This window comes from Aotus nancymaae, unplaced genomic scaffold, assembly GCF_030222135.1.
Source record: "Aotus nancymaae isolate 86718 unplaced genomic scaffold, 86718_ANA_hifiasm-v0.15.2.pri h1tg000072l, whole genome shotgun sequence".
Taxonomy (NCBI): Eukaryota; Metazoa; Chordata; class Mammalia; order Primates; family Aotidae; genus Aotus; species Aotus nancymaae.
This window is the reverse complement of record NW_026988487.1, coordinates 16,032,242-16,057,606: the sequence shown is the minus strand read 5'-3', so window position 1 is coordinate 16,057,606 and position 25,365 is coordinate 16,032,242. Positions and strand designations below refer to the sequence as shown.

At 41.4% G+C, this 25,365-nt stretch overlaps 1 protein-coding gene and 1 non-coding gene across 4 annotated transcripts in view; one reads left to right on the top strand and one right to left on the bottom strand.

Moving 5' to 3' along the window:
* The window catches only part of NF1 (neurofibromin 1), a 309,766-nt gene extending 284,960 nt beyond the window's left edge, over nucleotides 1-24,806 (bottom strand). For 2 of the 3 annotated variants that reach the window (XM_064367666.1, XM_064367667.1), the window contains exon 1: nucleotides 24,414-24,806. In XM_064367666.1, the coding sequence (XP_064223736.1) occupies nucleotides 24,414-24,473 (60 nt within the window). In that variant the 5' untranslated portion in view covers nucleotides 24,474-24,806. The remainder of the gene's footprint in view (nucleotides 1-24,413) is intronic. The other variant, XM_064367665.1, reaches the window with a different exon arrangement.
* Nucleotides 1,751-1,857, top strand: LOC135271008 (U6 spliceosomal RNA). The gene has a single exon (XR_010339161.1). It is a non-coding gene; the product is annotated as a U6 spliceosomal RNA (small nuclear RNA).
* Nucleotides 24,807-25,365: the final 559 nt, after the last annotated feature.

Here is a 25,365-nt window from a genome sequence, read left to right as displayed (position 1 = left end):
AAAAAAAAAAAAAAAAAAAGCCAGGGGCGGTGGCTCACGCCTGTAATCCCAGCACTTTGGGAGGCCGAGGCAGGTGGATCACGAGGTCAAGAGATCGAGACCATCCCGGTCAACATGGTGAAACCCCGTCTCTACTAAAAATACAAAAAATTAGCTGGGCATGGTGGCGCGTGCCTGTAATCCCAGTTACTCAGGAGGCTGAGGCAGGAGAATTGCCTGAACCCAGGAGGCGGAGGTTGCGGTGAGCTGAGATCGCGCCATTACACTCCAGCCTGGGTAACAAGAGAGAAACTCCGTCTCAAAAAAAAAAAAAAAAAAAATAGATTGCATCATAAAATCAGCTAGAGCATTTGCCTGAAAGAAATGGAAAAGCTTAGAGTATTTCAGTAAAGCTTTTAAGAAAATGTCCTCTGATTGGTGAAAAATTCTCCAGTGATACCCAATGGAAATAAAATTTTTAAAAGTCTAGAAAGAAGCAGTTTGTGCTCTTTTTCCTCTCTGTAGTTTCTTCATCAAGTTAGTTGAAACAAAGAAAAAATAATAATAAAGGACTTTGCTTCTCTAGCAATTACTATAAAATATTTTGTATATGTAAAAATAAAATTAAAAAAAAAATCATCTATACAGGCCGCAGACGATGCCATCAGTTGCTAGGTTATGACCCTGATGTCGTAAGAATTCCTTTGAGCAAAATGCAATGCAAAGCGGTATTGCCCCTATCTCTAGATCTTCAGATTGCACTTTCTGATTACGCAGGCCAATTAGAACATGCCCTTTCTGCTGACAAACTGCTTCAGTTTTTATCTCATACCCCTGCAATTATACCTACAAAAGTAGTTCACTCCTCCATACCTAACACTTTAACGCTGTTTACTGACGACTCTGGTAAGAATGGAAAAGCTGCTGTCTGGTGAAACTGCATAATTCCCTCACTTGATCTAGATTTACTAGCACTAAGAGAGCTGAGGTTAGAGCCCTAAAATTGGCCCTGGAGACATTTTCTGTTCAGCCCATCAATATTGTTAGTGACTCTGCTTACTCTGTTTATTTGTTGCAGAACCTTGAGACAGCCCCTCATCAAGTCTAACCTCTTGAGCCCACCCTGTGTGCCCTTTCTGTTCGACTTCAGCAATTGCTGGATCAACGTACAGATCCTATTTTTAATCACAGATATTCGAGCCCACAGCTCACTGTGGCATACTGGCTTATGGCAATGATCATGCAGACCTACAAGTTATGACATCACTGCTTGACCAAATCGCCCAATCACATCAATTTTTCCAAAAATTGGAGAAACTTAAACAATTTCACCTTACCCAAAGACTAGCTAAACAAATTATCCTGCAATGCCCCGACAGTCAGCTCACAGGCACATTCCCTGCTTCTACAGGTGTTACCCCTAGAGGACTAGAACCTAATCAGTTATGGCAAACAGATGTTACAGACATCCTTGAATTTGGAAAACTAAGATATGTACGTGTATCTGTTGATACCAATTCTCATCTAATTAGCGCACATGCGCTGCCTGAAGAGTCCACCAGATATGTCATTAAACATCTTCTTTTAACTTTTGCATTTATGGGGTGGCCCACAAAAATTAACCCTGATAATGGTCCAGCTTATGCCAGTTCACAATTTCAACAATTTTGTCACACATGAAACATCCAACATTCCACAGACATTCCGTATAACCCCCAAGGACAGGCCATAGTAGAACGTGCCCACTCCACCCTTAAAAATAGGCTCAGAAGTGCTCACTTCGGCAGCACATATTCTAAAATTGGAACGATACAGAGAAGATTAGCATGGCCCCTGCACAAGGATGACACGTAAATTTGTGAAACGTTCCGTATTTTTTTTCTGAAGTTTTTCTTTCATTGACTGGAAAGCAGATTACATTTTACACTAGTAAAATACGTTTATTACCTGAAAAAAAATAGGCTCAGAAAACAAAAAGGAGGCGTATGAGTAAGGACCCCGCAACACTACTAGCACAAGCCTTATTTACCCTTAATTATTTAAAATTCAGATGACAGCCGGGCGTGGTGGCTCACGCCTGTAATCCCAGCACTTTGGGAGGCCGAGGTGGGTGGATCACAAGGTCAAGAGATCGAGACCATCCCGGTCAACATGGTGAAACCCCGTCTCTACTAAAAATACAAAAAATTAGCTGGGCATGGTGGCGCGTGCCTGTAATCCCAGCTACTCATGAGGCTGAGGCAGGAGAATTGCCTGAACCCAGGAGGCGGAGGTTGCGGTGAGCTGAGATCGCGCCATTGCACTCCAGCCTGGGTAACATAAGCGAAACTCGGTCTCAAAAAAAAAAAATTTAGATGACAAGTTTCAATCAGCTATAGAAAAGCACTTTGCTAAAACCTCTCTAGACATAAAACCCACAGTTTTATGGAAGGATATAAATAGTAATGGATGATGTGGTCCAAATGATTTGCTAACACGGGGAAGGGGATATGCTTGTGTTTACACCCCGTCAGGTCCTCTTTGGATTCCAGCACAATGCATCAAACCATATCATGGCATGGCTAGGACCCAACCTGGTACCAGAGATGAAGAAAATGACCCTGCAGGACCCACAGCCCTAGATGATGCAGCTTCCTCCAACGACACAAGCCCCAGACAATACCTGGGGAATGATGAAGAAAACAACTCAGGAGGCTGAACGAATTTTGCTCCAAACATAAACACCATTCACTCCAGATAATTTTTAACTTTTTTATTCTCTGTTACCTGTACCTGCTACACTCTATTGAGCCCATCTTCTAAATCTGCCTTTTTTCTGCCTGTTACTTAGGCAGACACTCCCTTCCTAGCCTTTAACAATGTGACTGCTTGGCTAGGCGGAATTGACATACCCCCTGTGGGGTCCCTCATTAATGGCACACATTGGACTAAGGTGCCAGGTAACACTTCATATCACTCCACTATCCTCCTACTGTGTGTAAGTTATAAAAAGTCCTAACCCTTACTGTGTACCTGCCCAAACACAAGTGTGGCTACATCATGGCAAAGGAAATGCCTTAATATTCTTGCTTGCTGGTAGCCTCAAACTGGGCAACATAACCAATGTTACTTTCCCCAACATTCCTCCCTGTGCTAAAGAACCAAGCCGGGGCCGGGCGCGGTGGCTCAAGCCTGTAATCCCAGCACTTTGGGAGGCCGAGGCGGGTGGATCACGAGGTCAAGAGATCGAGACCATCCTGGTCAACATGGTGAAACCCCGTCTCTACTAATACAAAAAATTAGCTGGGCACGGTGGCGCGTGCCTGTAATCCCAGCTACTCAGGAGGCTGAGGCAGGAGAATTGCCTGAACCCAGGAGGCGGAGGTTGCGGTGAGCCGAGATCGCGCCATTGCACTCCAGCCTGGGTATCAAGAGCGAAACTCCGCCTCAAAAAAAAAAAAAAAAAAAAAAAAAAAAAAAAAAAAAAAAAGAACCAAGCCGGGAAAGTAACGGATTCCACTTTGGCTGGGAAGCCTGTCACAGGGGACAAGCCTGTAGCCTCCAGTTAGACAATTATAACATCTTAGACTGGAGCCCCCCCTAGTCATTTGCAGGGCAATTGTAATGATGTCTGCATCAATCATGGCATCAGTAATAGTTTCATAGTCACATCCCGTTCCCCTATGATTTGGGCCAATGGGGATGGGGTATCGACCCTGTCAAGTCTATGCCACCCCAAGACACATTATGGCACCTGGGACATCTTAGGATCTCTCTTTTAACACCTGGCATGGGACATAACTTAATTCCAGTAACAATTACACTATGATTTTATTCATAATCACACAGATCAGTGCCTAATTTGCACTACCTATCCATATGTTTTCCTTACGGGAACCAATATTTCTATTACACCCCAAAACTCCACATTTGTGACATGTAGGGACAGGCTTGGTTCACCTCATGCATTGCTAATTACAAGATAGCTGATTTAATTATTACTAGTGTCATGGTTTTAAGAAGACAATCTGAGGCATTCCTACTACTCAATTTGACATGTGACTGGCAAGGTTCCTCTGCTCTTGCCACCTTAGAATGTGTCCTGTCCCAGGTCAAACACAAAAGATTCATATACTTATAGCCTTTATAGTCTCAGCCATAGTCATCCTAGCAACCGCTAGTGTGGCTGCAACATCTACTACTGAATCAGTGCAAACAGCTACTTCTGTAGATAACTTGGCCAGAAATGTGTCTAATGAACTCCTCTTACAGCAGGGCATAGATCAAAAGATTCTTGCATGCTTGTAAGCCCTTGAGGCTGCCTTGGAATATGTAGGGGAGTGGCAGCAAGATGCACTGGCATTCCATCAGCAATTAAACTGTGACTAGGAACAAAAGCATATGTGTCACCTCTCTACCTTGGAATCAATCAATACATAGTTGCGATGAAGTGAAACAACACTTCTGGGGAAACTTACATGATAATTTAACGGCAGACATAAAGCAACTTAAAACTAAAATTCTCGAATCCCTAAACGCCATATATCTACACACTCAACAAACAGCCATATGGAAGGGTATGTGAAAACATCTCTCCTGGATTGACCCCCATTCCTGGGGGGTCACTGCTTGACTGGAAAATAATGTTACTGATCATACTCATGTTTGTCTTATGTTATTTACTAATTCTAGGATGCAAAGCCAGAATATGATTTATAACTGCTGCACCTAACAAACCCGTTGCAGCACACATCTGTATTCTTCAACCAACAAAACCTGATATAAAAAATAGAAAAAGAGGAGATATAGGAGATCAGTCAGGGTGATGGGAAAAATTATAAGAAAGATGCAAATCTTCTTGGAAGGTTGAGAGGTTTTGCAAAACTCTGGGAAAGAACCAGCCAAAGGTGGCTGTCCTTACCCAGAGGCAATTAGGCAAGGAGTTGGTACAAAGGAATGCAAGGCAGTTTATCTAAATAGCTTGTTTACTCTTTTTGTCCTAAGACCAACCTTTGATCATCCATGAGCAGAACTGCTCCTTACTCTGGGGGTAGGCAATGTTAATCACCCACTAATAGTGTTTACTCGAGACCTTTGTCATTTAATCTGTATTAAATAAATATGGAGCATCTCCAGCATAATGGGGCTTCACAGCTGGACTCCCTCTTCAGGATCTGTGAGCCGTGCAGTCCCCTAGCCGCATCTGCACAGACAAAACATCTGTGTCTATGTACTTCTGTCATTCATTGCTCAGACAGAGTCTGCTGGTCAGACTTGGCTTAACAACTGTAGAAATTCTATTATTCTAGAATAGCAAAAAGCAATAAAGTTCCTAAAAACAGCAACAAAAACAAGAGGCAATAGGTCTTGTCTGTATACTCATACACTTACCCAGGTATGTGCTCTTCATTATTTCCCCCAATTTTGTGCTTCCATTTGAGATATTTTCCTTCTGCCTAAAAAACTTCCTTCAGTAATCTTACAGTGCAGGTCTGCTGGTCATAAATTGTCAGCTATTGACTGTCTAAAAATGTATTTATTTCACCTTCTTGTCTGAAGGATATTTCTGCTGGAAGTAAACTTCTAGCTTGGCAGGTTTTTTTGCCAACACTTAAAAAATGTCTGTTATTTCCTAAGTTTCCACAGGTGTGTTAAAAAGTCAGCCATCAGTTATATTGTTCCTTTGAACACAGTGCCTTTTTTCCCCCTCTTCTGGCTACTTTTAAGAGTTTCTCTGTTTCTAGTTTTCAACAGTTCCATTAAGATATGCTAAGTATAGTTTTGTGTTCATCCTGCCTGGGGTTTGCTAAACTATTTGAATTTATAGGTTGATACCTTTCATCAGTTTGGGAAAATATTTTACCATTACCTCTTCAAGTATTTGCTTCCATGCTAATCTCTCTACTTTTGGGTCTCCAATTACACATTAGACATTTTACAGGTGTCCCACAAGTCTCTTAGGCTCTGTTGTACTCTTTCTAGTCTTCTTCCTTCCTCTGCTTTTATCTAGATATTTTATATTGATCTGTCCACAAGTTCTCTAGTCTTGCCTTTTGCTGCGTATAGTCTGCTACTGAACCGGTACAATGAATAATTAATTTCAGATTAATGTCAATCAATTATTAATTGTGGGGGTTTTGTGGAAGTGGTGGTAAGGAAGATTTTGTTCTGTCTTGTTTTGTTTTTTAACGTGGCATGCACTATACTAAGCCCTGGGAGTAGAGCAACGAACAAAACAGACAGAGCCTCTGCTCCTGTGGAACTTAAATAGTATATATTCAATCTACCCGTTGTTTTTTCTTTTCTTTTTAAAGAACAATAAAGAATAGGGAAAGAGGTGGAGTGAGGTCCTAGAGTCCTGCACCAAAGTTTCTAATTAAACTACAAATAAAAACCTTAAGCAACCAATGTTGTGTTTTTGATTCCTAGAATGTCCATTTGGTTTCCTTCTATGGATTCCAATTCTCTATGAAAATTTTGATCCATTTTGTCCATAGTTTCCTTTATTTTCTTAAGTATACTATAGTTATTTTAAAGTCCTTGACTGATAACTTTAATTTTCTAAATCTTCTACAGTTTTATTTTTTTCTTGAATTTTTCCACCCTTTCACATCTCTAGAAATTGTTAATAGCATGCTCGTATTACAAATGAAAGAACCATAGATACTCCAGAACATATTCTCCCAGTAAGAGCTGTCTACTTCCTCTATTAGGCAAAAGGGATGAGAGAGGCTGGTCACCTCAATCCAATCAGGAATTGAACTGGGCCCATGTTGTAGTTTTAGTAAAATGCACTTCCTCTCTGGTTTCTTCTTCCTTCAGTGTGTGTCCAGAATCAGCAAATGTCAGCAATCCTCTGCTCACCTATAAAGGAAAAGTCTCTTCTATCTCTGGAATTCTAATTCATCTAGTCCTCATTACTTCCATAGCTCTCCAATATTTTTTTTAAATAATGATTTTTTTCTTGCACTGTCACTCAGGCTGTAGTACAGTGGCGTGATCTCGGTTCACTGCAATCTATGCCTCCTGGGTTCAAGCAATTCTCCTGCCTCAGCCTCCTGAGTAGCTGTGACTACAGGAGTGCACCACCATGCCCAGCTTTTTTTTTTTTAATTTTTAGTACAGACAGGGTTTCACCATGTTGGTCAGGATGGTCTTGATCTCCTGACTTTGTAATCCGCCCACCTCGGTCTCCCAAAGTGCTGGGATTACAGGCGTGAGCCACCAGGCCCAGCCTAAATAATGATTTTTAAAGGTCGTCCAATTGTGGTCTTTCTTCTAACTTGTTGCAGTTATATATATTACTATACTGTGACCTATTAAATACCACTCAGAAATTAAATTATCCCTGTATATTATACAGCAGTGGTTTACAAACCCACCTTCATATTAAAATGACCTAGGACCTCTAGAAATCACAAGACATTTAGTAGAGCCAGGAAATCCATACTTTTAATAAGTCTTAAGTGATCTGGCAAAGTGGACTTTCCTAAAGAAACTAGTGTGCCTGCACCAGTTGCTCCTCCTCTCCCCTCCCCTACAGCTCAGTATTTATAAGGACATTAAAGAAAAAATACACACTACACACAATGGATGAAAGAGTTAAAACAAACTTTCAGAGTATCTAGATATTTTAAAGACAAAAATATGTAAAGGCTTTTAAAAATACATTAGGATCAGAAAGATGAGGAAAGAAGAATAAGAATCACCAGAGTCTACAATACAGTTCAATAGGTAATTAATAGCAGAACTATTCAACTCAATTTTTATTTCTAATTGTTCTAGATGAAAATAAAATGAGGCCAGGCATGGTGGCTCATGCCTGTAATCCCAGCAGTTTGGAAGGCATGAGGCAGGAGGATCACCTGAGGTTAGGAGTTCGAGACCAGCCTGGACAACACTGTAAAACCCCATTTCTATTAAAATTACCAAAGTTAGCTTGGCGTGGTGGCAAGCGCCTATAATCCCAGCTACTCAGAAGGCTGAGGCACGAGAATCACTTGAACTCAGGAGGCAGAAGTTGCAGTGAGCCAAGATCATACCACTGCACTCTAGCCTGAATGACAGAGACTCTGTCTCAAAAAAAAAAACAGAAAATGATCTTCAAATTTGAAAAAGAGCATTGTTGAGAGTCGTCAGAACTCTTAGATACATAAAGCATGAAGAGCCCACCTTCCTGCTTTATCTGAATTTAAGTCTACATGAATTAATCCAAGGTAGAGATGAAAATCTAGAAATATTATAAGAGAAATGCTGTCAGTGAACTTGCAGAAGTCATGAAAAGTAGACAGGAGCCAGACTGGGAAGGAGAAAATGTTGCTGCAATTGTCAAAATGCAAGAGTGGGTAAAGGTGAAAGGGTGATTTTCATACTATGGACTTAAATTAATATATCAACATTCATTTAATTCTAAGACTGATTGTACATGAGTTGTCAGCACTTATACAGGGAAGCAGCATTTACTAATAATAAAATCTTACCTTTGTAAAGCACTTTTGCTTTCAAATTTAGAGTTGACAAAATACTTTGATGCGTATTACCTCACCTCCTATCTTTGATGCTCATGGATCCCTGTGAAAAAGGGCAGGCAACATTATGTCCCCTCCACCACCTGTTACTCACTTCAGCATATTAGGAATTTAGGCCTCACACAGCTTAGCTTGCCCCCCTGTTAACTTACTCCAGTAGAAAGTTAAGACTTTAAGTCAAGTCCTCTGATTCCTAATTGTTTTTATATTACACAGCTCTTAAAGTCAGCATAGGAATAAGTCACACTGAAATGATATAAAGGATTCCTTATATCATTTATTATATAAGGAATATTATTATTATATTCCTTATATCAATAATGAAGAGGTGGTGGGCAGGAAGTGGGTAGGAATATGGATGAAATAAGACTGGTGAGAAACTGAGTAATGGATACAAAACGATTAATTTATAATCATCTTTCTGGGCCATGTGCAGTGGCTCACACCTGTAATCCCAGCACTTTGGGAAGCTGAGGTGGGTGGAGCACTTGAGTTCAGGAGCTCGAGACCAGCCTGCGCAACATGATGAAACCTTGTCTCCACAAAAAATACAAAAGCCAGGAGTGGTGGTGTGTACCTGTGGTCCCAGCTACTCGGGAGGCTGAGACAGGAGGATCGCTTGAGCCTAGGAGAGGTTGTAGTGAGCTGAGATCATGCCACTGCACTCCCACCTGGGTAACAGAGTGAGACTCTGTCTCAAAAAAAATAAAAAATAAAATCATCTTTCTACTTTTGTTTATGTTTGAAACTTTTCATAATAGAACTTTAAAACATGCAAATTAACATTTTTGATAGATGTACTGTAATGGTAATCAAATGCATACTAAAAATATAGTGTACCTGAAACTCAGTTTGTTTGTTTTTTTTTTGAAACAGAGTCTCACTCTGTCACCCATGCTGGAGTGCAGTGGCACAAACACCGCTCACTGCAGGCTCAGCCTCCTGGGCTCAAGCCATCCTCCCACCTCAGTCTCCCAAGTACCTGGGACTATAGGCATGCACCACCATAGCTTCTTTTTGATTTTTGTGTAAAGACAAGGTCTAACTATGAGGCTGATCTCATGCAATCCTCCCTCCTCCAAATCCCAAAGTGCTGGGAATATAGGTGTAAACTACCATGTCCAGCAAGCTCAGCATTTTTAAAGCCATTTAAGTTTCATATAATACTCTCATAGAACATTGAGAGGAAAGATGAAAAATGGTATGTCTGAGTATTAACCACATTGCACCAAAAGGAAAACAATTAGGATAGTGCAGTGTCTTGAAAACAAGTCCTTTGAGAGATGGTTGAAGAATTAATGAAATTTTTTTTGGTAGGAGTGGGAATCTAGGGTGTACTTAAAATGTCTTTATTTTATTTATTTAGTTTTTAGAGACAGAGTCTTGGTTGGGCAGTGACCCCTGCCTGTAATCCCAGCACTCTGGGAGGTCCAGGTGGGAGGCTCACTTGAGTCCAGGAATTCGAGACCGGCCTGAGCAAGATGTTTCTGAAACCTCGTCTCTATAAAAAATTAAAAAACTAGCCACTAGATGCATGGTGGCATGCATCTGTGGTCCCGGCTACACAATGAGGTGGGAGGGTGGCTTGAGCTAGGGAGGTCGAAGCCACAGGGAGCCATGTTTGTGCTACTGAACTCCACCCTGGGTGAAAGCAAGACCTTGTCTCAAAAAAAAAAAAAAAAAAAAAAAAAAAAAAAATTTCAGAGTTTCATTCTGTCACCCAGGCTTAAGTGGCGTGATCATGGCTCACTGCAGCCTGGAACTCCTACCAAGTGGTTGACACAACAGGCGTGTGCCACAAAGCCCAGCTAATTTTTAAAAAACTTTTTCGGCTGGGTGCAACGGCTCACACCTGTAACCCCAGCACTCTGGGAGGCTGAGGCAGGCAGATCACCTGAGGTCAGGAGTTCAAGATCAGCCTGACCAACATGAAGAAACCCTGTCTCTACTAAAATAAAATACAAAATTAGCTAGGCATGGTGGCACATGCCTGTAATCCCAGCTACTCGGGTGGCTAAGGCAGTAGAATCCCTTGAACCCAGGAGGCAGAGGTTGCGGTGAGCCGATATCACACCACTGCACTCCAGCCTGGGCAAAGAGAGTGAAACTCAATCTCAAAAAAAAAAAAAAAATTTTTTTGAAGAGAGAGGATCTCAATATGTTGCCCAGCCTGGTCTCAAACTCCTGGCCTCCAGTGATCATCCCACCTTGACTCACAAAGCACTGGGATTACAGGCGTGAGCCACCATGCCCAGCTCAAATTTGTTGAAAAATAAAGGGACAAATTTATTCTATCGAGTTATAGAGGGTGGAATTAGAAACAATTCCAAATTCCAGACTTTTCTACTTTTATAAAAACCCATTCTTCTTTAAGGCTCATGACTCATATACTACTCACTACCAAACCTACCAAATAGTTACCTACCAATTTTCTAGCTATTTTCCCCTCATCAAAAGAAATTGGTTCCTGGCTCAGTTTCTCCTCTACCTCACACCCACCACCATCTAGACAGCATCCAGGTCAGTGTTGCCTGATAAAATACAAGACTTCCAGTTAAATTTGAAATTCAGATAAATATGAATAATTTATTTAAGTATGCCCTATGCCATATTTGGGAAATACTTATTCATTGTTTATCTGAAATTCCAATTTAATGGAGCATCCTATATTTCTGTTTGCCAAATCTGACAACCCTAATCTAGGTGACTTCGATGTCACTTATCCAACATCTGGTCCTCAATTTTCCTTAATCTCCTCAATTCCAGTGACTATGACCGAACAAAGAAACGGTCTGCAAATTCAGCTGAGTTCTTAATACTGTCCAATATTATGTGTTCTTAGACCACTCTCTCATTTCCCTCAAAGCTATTACGAATCAAACTCATTCCTTCCTTCTCTATCACTTCAGTCTCTAATTTCACCTTAATTTGGATCCCTGTATTCTTCAATGTTCTATGGTTTTTCATTCCATCATTTCCCTTGTTTATACTTGTCAACTTCTCTCACTAAAGGATAAGCCATTCAATGAATGCCCAAAGCCTTCACAAAAGAATATGAACATCTTAGTATGGCACAGAAGAACCTTTGAGATTCACAACTCAATTCAGGTATCACTTTCTCTAACAAGCTCTCAAATTGCCCAGTCTCAACCAAATGCTCCTCTTACATACTCCCATTGTACTCTATGTATCTATCATAATATTCATTGTAATTTTATTTTATTTCTCCCATACTAGGCTTTAGGATCTCTGGAAAACAAAAGCCACATCTTATTATTATTTCCCTAGCATTTACCACAATGTTCTGGCATCTATCACAAATAGAAGGCACTTAAATGTTGGCTGATCAGATGAGATGGATGAGGCGCAATTTAACGGATGAGCTTATAACAATTACAAGTCTACAAATGGAATGAGTTACCCTGAGTTATAGTATACCTGGTCACCCATAGGGCAAAATAAAACTGCCTATCATAGTATTTAGAACAGCATGAGAAAGAAAAAGAAGGATCTGCCCTACGTCTTTTAATGGAACTGGTTAAATTTTGTGTGGCACAACCATTTAGCCATCCTTGAAAACTCTAAAACCCAAAGATCCATCAAGCAGACTGCTCTTATGGAGCAGCTCACAGTTTCCTCTCACCTAAACAGGGCTAAAGGTAAAGTAACAAGTTCTCGGCTGGGTGAGGTGGCTCATGTCTGGAATCCCAGCACTTTGGGAAGCCAAGGTGAGCAGATTGTTTGAGCCCAGAAGATCAAGACCAGCCAGGCAACATGGTAAAACCTTGTCTCTACCAAAAAAGTACAAAATCTAGCTGGGCGTGGTGGTACACACTTGTAGTCCCAGCTACTCCAGAGGCTGAGGTGGAAGGATCACTTGAGCCCAGGAGGTCGAGGCTGAAGTGAGCTGTGTTCATGGCACTGCACTCCAGTCTAGGTGACAAAGCAAGACCCTGTCTCCAAAAAAAAAAAAAAAAAAGGCCAGATGTGGTGACTCACACCCATAATCCCAGCACTTTGGGAGGCCAAGGTGGTCAGATCACTTGAGGTCAGGGGTTAAAAAAAAAAAAAAAGAAAGAAAAAATATTATATGTAATCCCTTAAAATTTAAAGCAATATAAAAGAAAATGTTACCATATGAAAAGTGTTTATATTAAAAGAACAGATTATAAAACCATGTAAGTCATTCAATTCCAACAACGAACAATACTGACATTTATTGAGCTATGTGCCAGAAACTGTTACATGCTTTACATATACTTCCTTATCAAATCTCACAGCCACCTCTGTGAAATAGGTGCTATTAACTCTATTTTACAAGTGAATAAAGTGAAGTTTGAAGAAGTAACTTGTCCATGAGCTTAAAGCAGTGGCAGAGAGCAAAGAGTCAAACCCAAGCAGCCTGATTTCAAAATCAGCACGTTTAATAACATGCACCAAAATCTTAACAGTGGTTCTGAGCTGTGCTATTTATTAGTAATGATATTTACTTGTTGTGATTTTGCTGTATTTTCCATACCACTAGGATATTAATTACTACTTTTTTTATTTTTAATGTCCACACAAAGATTAGACAATCAGCTGTCAGGGATACTGTACAAGTAGGACTTAATCTCAGATTCCTTCTAAGGATCTGTGACTAGTCAATCAATGACTGGAATTATTTTTTCAGCCAGAGGGCTGGCTCAATAAAAAAGAAACAAAAAATCCATTTTAAGAATTATAAAATTTGACTTTATATGGAAATGTTTTAATTTTCTGAATTCTGAGCCACAAAGTCAGTTTGGGTCATGAGAGAAACAACAACTTCAGGTCTTTGTTGATCTTTGTTGCCAATATTTGACCAAAACAAAACCTACTATCACTCTCATTCCTTATTGCAGATTCACTTTCCTGAGGCCAAAAACTGAAACATAACAGGAATACAAATGTTTTCCTTTTTTTCCTCCTCACTCAATTACCCAAAAGGAAGAAGACTCACATGGAGCATCAAGGCACATTTTCCCAGACCCAAGGTGGGACAGAAATAGAAGGGATTGATAAAGACAGGAGAGTAGAAAAAATACTCCAAAAGACAAGATGAAGGATTTGAGAGCTGTTATAGTGAAAAAGAAAAACTGAAAAAGTAGATGTAACAATTAAAAAAAAACACACATTCAGGAATCTTTATTCAAATACTACCAAAGTTTAAAAGGTTGCCTCAAATATAATCAAACTCTAAGTAAAATGTTCTTAAAATATAAAAACCAATTTTACAAAAATTTGGTATTCTCTCAAATTCTATTCTCTCATCTAACAATTTATAGTGAGTATAATATTATATAACTAAATAAAAGGGAAACAATGTTACAACTTCTAACAGCTGGAGAAGCTTTGATAAAGTGACCAGGAGAATAACACATAATGAAACAAGGATATAATGTTTAGAACTTATGTCTACTTCTAACATATAACCAATTTTAAAAGATTCAGATACTCTAACATGAACATAAAAGGTAAAACATATCATCTTTGAATGAAGAGGCAATCATACATTCCTTGCTATGCATATTTGTACTATCTGTTCATAAAATTTAGACTTTTTAAAACTACTGAAAAGTTAGTGATCTAAGGATTAAGACATCCATACTCTAGTTTAACTCAATTATATATCATATGATTGTGAACATATTGTTTTGCCTAACTTTTTTCTGATGTAAAGTAGAAATAATAATCACCAAATTATAAAGAATGGATAGAAAACTTAATACTGCTCAGATGCTAATACATTTTTATGACTATTTACAGCTTCCTTTCATGTAAGCTTCATACCTAAGTCATTAAACAAGCCCATGATGTGAATAGGGTAAGTATCATGCCCATTTCACATATGAAAACATAGAAAACTGATGTTCAGAGAGGTTAAGTGACTTGCCCAAGACCACACGGCAAGCTGCAGTCAAGATATTTTTCTTTTACTACATAGTAGGCTGTCCTCACAAGTCTGAAGTGGTAAAAGTTGTTTTCTCATACCCAAATTACTATGAGAACTGTGTCAACAAAAAAGAACCACCACTTGAGATCGTTAAGAGACATAACTTCCCAAAAGGTCAATATCTGAGTATAATATTTTGATGAAAAATAAGTTAAATAAAATCCTTAAAAGTTTCTAGAAGTCCTGCTATTTACAAAATTAACTTCATGGTTCTTGTGGTAGATACACCAATCTGCCAGTGGGGGTGCGGAGTGAGGTGGGAGTACTGGCAGGAGTGAGGTGAAGTAGGAAAGGATTTCATCAGAAAAAGTTAAATAAGTTATCTGAAATTCAATGGAATAAGACAGTCAAAGCTATAAAATATGAATAGGAGCAGGCAACAGCTTGCGGACTGCAGTGGCAACCCTAAGCCAAACCAAGAGTGCCAGACTATGGTTTAAAGAAAATATGCAATCTGGAAGTTTGCACCTCAAGTTAACTGCTACTGCAAAGTAACTAGTACCATTTATGGTAAGAGTACGTAAAATTTTAGAACGTAATGCCAATTCTTCATTTTAGTAGGATGAACTCCACATTAACTTGGGGCTTTGCCTCAACAGAAGCTTTTTTTGATGATATAGTCAATGGCTCAAAAGCTACTCAGGACCCAGCACAGTAGTTCATGCCTGTAATTCCAGTGCTTTGGGAAGCCAAGGTGAGAAGACTGCTTGAGGCCAAGAGTTTGAGACCAGCCTGGGCAACATAACAAGACGCCGTCTCTACAAAAAAATTTAAAATAATAGCCAAGTATGGTGTCGCATGCCCATAGTCCTAGATATTCGGGAGGTGAAAGATCACTGGAGCTCAGAAGTTCGAGGCTATGGTGAGCTATGATCATACCACTGCATTCCAGCCTGGGCAACAAAAGGAGACCTTTCTAAAATAAATGAATAATAAATTTTTAAAAACCAGTTATATGTGGAGAATATAAACCAGTTATATGTGGAGAATATAACTACATATCACAGGTATGTAACAGCTGAAGTGGTCAAATGGATAGTCTTTAGGAGACTTTAGTGAGGGTACTATAAATATCAGTTATAATTCATATCGTATAGCATTGAACACCAGAGTACTCTGTTTACTGAAGGCTCTACCATGTAGTAGGACACAGAAATTTACAAGTTGATGAAACTTTAACTTAATTCACAGTCACTACGATGTAAAACCACTTTTCTATTCTTCAAGATCAAAACAAATGGTCTCATCTTTCCCTTCCCACACCTAAGAAAATGGGGTATTCTTAAAAATGTCAGATGAAACAAGCCAATGCTTTTATAAACACAAGTCAATTCTTTGCAGAGAAACAGCTTAAGATGCCCATATTCTGCTTCAATATTGATCCCAAGTCTTTGAACAGTTTAAACTGACCACAAATTTCCCCTTCTACTTCTATAGAACATTCTCCTCCTTAAACTTTCTTTAGAGCCTTCTTATACCTGTCTCTTGACTTACATACACACACACCTCCAAAATAGACGGACACCTAGGGAACACATATGGAAAACACATTTTTTAATTAATACACTGCTTATCCTTAAAAGTATGTTGTTAGAATGCAACAATATAGAGTCTACACAGAACCCCAGAACAACAAATTTAAAGGTTACAACAAAAATGCCCTATAACAGTCTGAGTAATTTAAAGAACAAAGATATTTCTTACTATTGTATTATACGACTTAAATTTCTGTTTAAGCACAAAATTTTTGGTTGGGTGGAGTGACCTGTACTCAAATAAAAAACCAAAAACAAAAATACTTTTTCCATGTTAAATTTTTTTTTTAAAACAGGGTCTCACCCAGGCCAGAGTGCAGCAGCGCAAGCATGGTTCACTGCAACCTTAACTTCCTGGGCTCAAAAGCAATCCTGCCTCAGCCTCCCAAGTAGCTAGAACTACAGGCATATACTACCACACCTGGCTAATTTCTGTTTGTTTTTTCGTTACTTTACTTTTAACCAAAGCACACTGGCTGATTTTTTTATTTTAACTTTTTGTAGAGATGAGGTCTCACTCTGTTGCCCAGGCTGCTCTCAAACTCTGAGGCTCAAGTGATCCTCCCACCTCAGCCTCTCAAAAAGCTTGAAATATAGGCATGAGCCACTGCACCTAGTCAAAACAATTTTTTAAAGTACTTTTAAGGCCGGGCACGGTGGCTCACACCTGTAATCCCAGCACTTTGCAAGGCAGAGGCAGGTGTTCAAGACCAGCCTGACTAACATGGCAAAACCCCATCTCTAGTAAAAACACAAAAATACTTTGTGGTGTAAAGTATTTTTGTGTTTTACTAGAGATGGAGTGGCTCACGCCTGTAATCCCAGCACTTTGGGAGGCCAACACGAGCAGATCACCTCAGGTCAGGAGTTCAAGACCAGCCTGGCCAAACAAAACATGGTGAAACCCTGCCCCTACTAAAAATACAAAAAAATTAACCGGTGTGGTGGTACACATCTGTTATCCCAGCTACTTGGGAGACTGAGGCAGGAAAATTGCTTAAACCTGGGAGGCGGAGGTTGCAGTGAGCCAAGATTGTGCCACTACACTCCAGCCTGGGCAACAAAGCAAAACCTTGTCTCAAAATAAATAAATAAATAAATAGGCAGATTTAAGAAAAGAATATAATTTCCTAATGGTTAAAAAGTCAAATAAAAAGAGTAGGGCAAAAAACAGAAACATTTAAAATACAATGTAACAATATTAACCCAGCACCACAGTTTATGCCTATAATCCCAGCACTTTAGGAGGCTGAGGCAGGTGGATTGCCTGAGGTCAAGAGTTTGAGACCAGCCAACATGGTGAAACCTTGTCTCTACTAAAAATACAAAAATTAGCCAGGTGTGTTTGTGCACACCTATAATGCCAGCTACTCGGGAGGCTAAGGCACAAGAATCACTTGAACCCATGAGGTGGAATTTGCAGTAGGCTGAGATTGTGCCACTGTACTCCAACCTGGGCAATATAGTGAGACTACATCTCAAACAAACAAAAAAGAAGAAAGAGAACTTGTCAATGGATACTAAAGGTATATATTGGCCAAGGTACATACAAAAGAATATCCAGAGACTAGTCACGCTCCCCCGCTTTTTTTTTTTTGGAAGACAGGGTCTCACCATGTCACCCAAGCTGGAGTACAGTGGCTCACTGCATCCTTGAACTCCTGGGTTCAAGCGATCTTCCTGGCTCAGCCTTCTGCGTAGCTGAGACTACAGGCACATGCCACTACACCCAGTGAATATTTTTAGAGACAGCATCTCACTATGGTGCCCAGGCTGGTCTTGAACTCAAGGTCTCAAGCAATCCTCCCACCTGGGCCTCCCAAAGTGCAGGGATTATAAGTGTAAGCCACCCCACCCGGCCTACTCTCTTATTTGGTGAAAACACAATAGTCAGTAATAAGCTGCACTGCACTCTAGCCTGGGCGACAGAGTAAGACCCTGTCAAAAAAAAAAAAAAAGTAATAAGCTATAAAGAAAACATATAAATCTTGTATTAGAAAAATATTAGACTTTTCAAAGCGTTTCACATTCATATCCTATCAGACCATTGCAAAATGTCCTAACAGTAAGTGACAAATCCGAGATTACAAAAGTAGTTGATCAGATCTGACCCGATTCAAAAAACATGCTTGCTCTATGGGAGGTAATATAAATATGTATAAATTCCTTCTTTAAGCTATTTTTTTTACACATTACTAGTTAAAATATCACTTATCAAACCTAGACTATTACAAACACAGAAGTAAAATTCAGTAAAACAAAGCCAAAAGTACTTTTTTATTTAGCCAGTCTACCCTTCAACTAGGAATCATATGAAAAACATTCCATCAATGTTCTGTGTGCTTAAGACTGTGCTGGGCACTGGGGTGACTAGAAGAGAATTCTAATGAAGTTCTTTGCTTTTCAGAAAGTATACACTCCATTTTATAAAAAGACAAGGAAAAAAAAAATCCAAGTTGTGTTCAATCAACCCTCCTAAAGGAAGAAACCTTGCCGTGCAGTTCTGTAAAACCCCAGGTGACAAGTATACCAAGAAGATAGCAGAGTTTAGTCTGAAACAACCTCATGAAAAAAAAAAAAATGAAGTTTGAGCTGAACATTGAAGGATGGACAGGAATTAGAAAAGCACAAAGGAGGAATTAAAGCATTCAGACAGGGACTGGCAGAAACAAAGATAAGAAGCGGGAATAGGCATGATATATACAGAAGAAACCGAGGTGGCCTGCCTGGAACATAGGTGCATGCAGAGGCATAATAGGAAATAGTCTGGTAAATTAAGTGGGATCAACTCCCAATAGAGTGCTGTGTCAGAGAGACATGCTGTTAAAATATTAAAATCATCAAATATTTAAACTTGAAATAATCTAAAAGATTTTCTAGCCATTTCTTTTTCAACAAATGAGGAAATCTAGGATCTATAGGAAAGCTAATGGCTAGGATAGGGACAAAGGCAGTGAATAACAGAACAAAACTAAGACCCCCACTAAGGAACTCCAATTAAGTGGAAAATTACTGTGTCTTGGGAACTGGAAGAGATTGGTTTGTGGGGGGAGAGTAGTGGAACATCACAGTGGTGTTACAATTGAGCAAAGACCACTATGTTTTGCCAGAAGGAATCACTTTCAAGAAAATAGTAATCAAGAAGAAAAGCAGAAGCAGGAGCTACTTTTCAGAATTATGAAGGAAATGGGTAAACAGTAGAGGTAGCGAGTATCTGGCAACAAAAAGAAAAGGACTGGTCCACAGAGAGAGCTGCAGGACCAAGTAAAAGTCTGATTTCCAAGAGAAAGGAAATCTTAGTATGAAAAGTTAAATGAAAGAAGCTCACATAAAGACTAAATTAGTTCCCAGATAAGGCAGAAAGTATAAGGGGTACTCAGAACTGAGGAACAGCTGGAAGAAATTTTTTTAAAAGATGATTTCCGGGCCGGGCGCGGTGGCTCAAGCCTGTAATCCCAGCACTTTGGGAGGCCGAGGCGGGTGGATCACGAGGTCAAGAGATCGAGACCATCCTGGTCAACATGGTGAAACCCCGTCTCTACTAATACAAAAAATTAGCTGGGCATGGTGGCGCGTCCCTGTAATCCCAGCTACTCAGGAGGCTGAGGCAGGAGAATTGCCTGAACCCAGGAGGCGGAGGTTGCGGTGAGCCGAGATCGCGCCATTGCACTCCAGCTGGGTAACGAGCGAAACTCCGCCTCAAAAATCCCAGCACTTTGGGAGGTCAAGGTGAAAGGATTACGAGGTCAGGAGATTAAGACCATCCGGGCCAAACTTGGTGGTGAAACCCCATCTCTACTAAAACTATAAAAAAAATTAGCTGGGCGTGGCAGCGCATGCCAGTAGTCCCAGCTACTCAGGAGGCTGAGGCAGGAGAACTGCTTGAACCCAGGAGGCAGAGATTGCAGTGAGCCAAGATCTCATTACTACACTATAGCCTGCACAACAGCTAAAGACTGTGTCTCAAAAAAAAAAAAAAAAAAGAAGTTCAAAGTAAAGAATAAGCATTATTGTGCTTGCTTCAGCAGCGCAATACTAAAATTGGAAGCATAAGCATTATTTCTCGGTCACCATAAAGTATTCTTCACCATAAAAGAGTACTCATTTTCAACTATTATAAGGCCTTATAAAAATTACAGACCAGGCTTTAAGAAGGAGGATAGGATATATTTTTTTCTTTGACACGGAGTCCCACTCTGTCCCCAGGCTGCAGTGCAGTGGCGCCATTTCAGCTCACTGCAACCTCCACCTCCCAGGTTCAAGGGATTCTCCTACCTCAGCCTCTCAAGTAGCTGGGACTACAGGCGTACCCCACCACACCCAGCTAATTTTTGTATTTTTAGTAGGGATTGCACCATGTTGGCCAGGATGATCTCAATCTCCTGACCTCCTGATCTTCCCACATCAGCCTCCCAAAGTGCTGGGATTACAGGTGTGAGCCACCATATTTTTTAAATCCAAAAAGGTCCAAAGTTTTGCAAATCTATTTGTCTAATTAACATGTGGTTTGTTCAAAGACACTTGCCAAACATTGTATACTGTGAATCTCTCACTGCATATTCAAAGAACATTCAGATTAACACTCAATATATGAGAACAACAATTATGCTACTATTACCTCTAAAATCAGAGTTTATAACATGTTCTTTGAATGGGTTTTTTTTTTTTTTGGCTTTCATATACTGTTTTTGCTTGATCAGATATGAAAAATATAATTGCTTTAAATGAACATATTTACAACAAATCATTTTGGGATGGACTTCTTTTTAAGTTCAAATATCCAGAGTTTTCCTATATTTCCTTTCAGAAATAAAGCTCTACAGGGACCAGTGTGGCATACAGAACTAGGTGAGACATATAGAAGGTTCTAATTTGTTTAGAAACCAGGTTAATGAGCCACAATTTAAAGCTACGCACTTGTCCAGCCACAGTGGCTCACACCTGTAATCCCAACACTTTGCGAGGCCAAGGCTGGTGGATCACCTGAGGTCAGGAATTCGAGACCAGCCTGGCCAACATGGAGAAACCCTGTTTCTACTAAAAATACAAAAATTAGCTGGGCAGGGTGGCAGGCACCTGTAATCCCAGCTACTTGGGAAGCTGAGGCAAGAGAATCACTTGAACCTGGGAGGCGAAGGTTGCAGTGAGCTGAGATCTCGCCATTGCACCCAGTCTGGGTGACAAGAGCGAAAACTCTGTCTCAAAATAATAATAAGCTACATACCTACAATGTGTCAGTTTCAATTAGAAACTTACTATTTGGCACCACAGAGGCAGGTTAAGGAGAGACCTAAGATGTAACTGATAACATTCAGCTTTCTGGCTATCCACCTTTGCAACTGTCATTTCCCTAATCAAGGAGGTGATTACTTCTAAAATTGGTAATACTCATTTAACTTAGGCCATAAATACTAGGTTTAGCTGCAATATTAGCAGGTTAAGCAATTTTGTATTACCCACAAGAATGTGAGCTCAAAATGTCAATATGGAACACATCCACTTCTTTTAAGTGGGTCTACTGCACTAAGTTGCTAAGCAATACCCATCGGAGTGCAGTATGTCTGTAATCAGCAGTGGCTAGAAATGCATTTCTGCTTTAATCACACCAAATATTAGAAATCCAACCAAAACATCATAAACAAGAGTTGCCATCTTTAGACATGCACAAGCTCCCTGGGGGCTGAAGTGGTCCAACATGCATGATGGAACACTTAGCTGTAATAAAAAGGAAAAGCATAACTCCCCCTGGGCCCAGTAAAGCAAAGTATAGATAATATAATCCAAAATTTAAAAGTTTTATAAATAGTTGAAACTATTAAGATTCTTATACAAATATCTCAGAGTACATGCAGGGCTATTTCTCCCCTCAGTAGAAATGTAAGCAGTGGCTCAAGCCTGTAATCCCAGCACTTTGTAGTAGGCCAAGGCAAGTGGATCACCTGAGGTCAGGAGTTTGAGACCAGCCTGGCCAACATGGTGAAACTCCATCTCTACTAGAAATGCAAAAATTAGCCGGGAGTGGTGGTACACGCCTGTAATCCCAGCTACTTGGGAGACTGAAGCAGGAGAATCACTTGAATGCGGGAGGCTGAAATCAAGTTACTGCACTCCAGTCTGGGCCATAGAGCAAGACCTTGTCTCCAAAAAAAGGAATCTCTCCTATGTATCTTTTTCTTTTTTCAGACAGTCTCCCTCTGCCACCCAGACTGGAGTGCAGTGGCAGTCTCAACTCACTGCAACCTCCACCTCCCTGGTTCAAGCAATTCCCTTGCCTCAGCCTCCCAAGTAGCTGGGATTACAGGCATGCACCACCTCGCCTGGCTAATTTTGTTGTATTTTTAGTGGAGACAAAGTTTCATCATGTTTGCCAGACTGGTCTCGAACTCCTGACCTCAGGGGATCCATCCGCATAGGCCTCCTAAAGTGCTGGGATTACAGGCGTGAGCCACCGCGCCTGGCCTATATCTTTCTCTTAATTACAACATAAGGAGTGAAGAAAAATGCTGTTTTAAAAACTTATGTCCTTAATTTTTAACAGATGGCGGTGAGTTTGATTCCACAATATGCATAACTAACTACGAAGCCTTAAGGTCTTTTAACACTAGGGACAGAAGGAGAAACAGTTTCTTGCATTACTGGGCATATAATCAAAATCATTCCTCTTTTAAATACCTTTCCCACCATGGTAAATAAGCCTAGAGATGAACAGGTAAGAAGTGAAAAAATAAAATTAAGAAAAAACTGAAAATAATTTTTTTTAACGTTTAAAAATTGAGGAGAATTGCGGCATGAATCCTTCAAATTCCTACATCCAGATTCTGCTGTCCACAAGGTTCAGCTTTGAGTTTCTTCTATGTGCCATTTAAATCCTTTCTTAAAATTACAGTCTTTTCTATCAAGTTTTAAATCTAATGCTCTATCAATAATGCAATCTTTTATATACAGTAACATTAAACTTCAGATGGATTAGTAATATAGTTTGGTTTATAGTATGCCTTTGGGTCTGGAAGCAGAAAAATTGATGAAATAATTCCTTCAAATCTCTGACAGCTTCATAATTTTATTTTATCTACATAGCTTCTTCTCAACTTCCTCTGCCTGCTCCTAGATATTTTTCAGGTAGGTCTGAAACACTTTGAGTCCAGTAAAGAAATGTTTACGGATTAAAGAAGAGAGGAGCTCTTCCCCCACCCCTTCAGCTCCCACAGTCAGTTTTACCATTATATCCAGTAAACAAAATAGATTGACTCAATCTTAAACAATTCCCTCAACACAGGAAGCCCATCGCAACCACAGCTGCAAAAAGTACCCTTAAACCTTCCCCAACTACCTACAGGAACACAAGTTAAACTAACTTCCACTAACAAAAGGCTACGTGTGCATTCAGCCCCAGAATTTATCGTGTGAAACCCTGGCGATAAAAAGTCACCTCCTCAAGCTACAAAACTTTTTTTTAAATCCCAAATATTCTCAATGAAACTTCTCTTGTCAACCAGGAGGAGAGAGTCAAAAACAACAAACACTAGCTGAACGATCAGCTCCAGCACCACATCCCAGCTGTCTTTGCTCCTGTTATCAGTGGTTCACAAGCAGTTTCTCACTTTCCCTTCACTCTTCTCCCCTTACTCCCCAACATTCTCACTGGGGAATACATCACCTTCTCAGACCGCTGGCAAGAAAAAAAAAGGGGGAGAAGAGACTGAGATATTTCAGAATCACGTTTTCCCCTTCAAATGGCAATTTAAAAAATGACAGTCTGTGTCATCAGGATATGGGGGGACGACGTTGTGGGGCATCACAAAGATATGCAGTGAATGTGCACTTGAAGCTCTCAGGGCAGGATGAGACGAGGAGCGGAAAGTAAGAAAACCTGTGTCTTCCTTGCTTTCTGCTCTTCCTCCTCCAGGAGAGGAAGCTGAAGAAACTGGGGGAGGGGCGGAATGTTATCATTCTCCTATTGGGGGTACACACGACAGGCCTTAGGGTTCGCTCGTCCCCAGTGAGGATCACGGAGGGAAGAGGAAGAGAGAACCCCTAAACATTACCCACCTCTGTTCAAAACAAAACTAAGGAGGTGATTATTAAATCCAGTTAGTGCGCCCCTGAAGGCGCCCCCAGGTCACTCATCCCTATTCCCAAGCGGAAGGGCTGGGATAAACGGGATGGAGGGTCGGAGGCTGGTCAGGGACAAGGCCCCACCCCCCGACTTAGGAGGGAAAGGGAGCCCAAGCTCCCAGCCGTCCCCTCCTACCCCGCACCTCTCGCCTTGGCCACCCCCACTTATCCCCCCTTCCCTTCCCTTCTTTGCCTCCAGAGCCTGAGGCAGCCGCGGGGGAGGCGGCCGCTCCTACCTCCCCTCACCCACTCTGTCCCCACCCCCACTCCGCTCCCACCTCCCGCCCGCCACTGGCCCGTTACCTGCTCGTCGAAGCGGCTGACCACGGCCTGGACCCATTCCACCGGCCTGTGCGCGGCCATGTCCTCCCCGCGGCCGGGGGACGGCGGAGGGAAGGGTGGGCCTGCGCCCTGGGCCGGGAAGAGGGCGGGGAGCGGGGGCTGAGGTGAGGGAAGAGGCGAGGAGAGGGTCTGAGGAGTGCAGGCTCCCAGCGTTCCCACGGGGGTGGGGATGGGGGGGTCAGCGCCGAGTGGGAGGGGGAGAGGGAAAGGGGGCGTTGGCAAGGAGGCTGGGGGGAGGGGGGTGGGGAAGGGGACCCGGGGAGGGGAGGGGGCCTCTTGGTCGCTCTCCCCACTAGCGCCGTCTCCCCACAGCCATCACAGTCCAAGACGCCGCCATGACACCCCACCGGAAGTGGGATCGTTTCCACGGCCCGGGGAGAGGGAGCGCGAGCAAGCTAGAGATTGAGAGCGCGGCTGGGAAAGGGGAGGGGGAAGCGAGAGGGAAAGGGGCCTGCTGCGCATGCGCCCGCGCCGGCCGGTTTCATTAATGAAAAAGCGAGTCCTCCTGGAGGTGACGTCACCTAACTCCTCTGGGCCGACGGGCGAGCGTCCCTCACCGCCGCGGGGCTCACCTAGACTGGCCCTGGGCTCAGCTGGCGAGCGCCAGAGCTGACCCGGAGCATCTGCTCCCATCCCCGCCTCCACCTAGGGCTGCCCCCTCCCCCGCCGACCTCCGGGTTTGGATTGCTCCCGGAGTTGGAAGTTAGGGTGCCCTGGGGCTAGCCTTTCTCCCAGCGCCTGGATCTCAGTCGCTAATCTCCCAGGGAGGCTGTGCTCTCAGTCTCTATCTGCCTTAAGCTCTCAGAAAAAACAAAGCACTCGACTTCTGATTTTCGGGTTCTTCGTAGTTTTGTAGACTGCTGAGAAACAAAAAAGGAAGGCCAAAGAGAGACTCCGGGATTTTTCTTTTTTG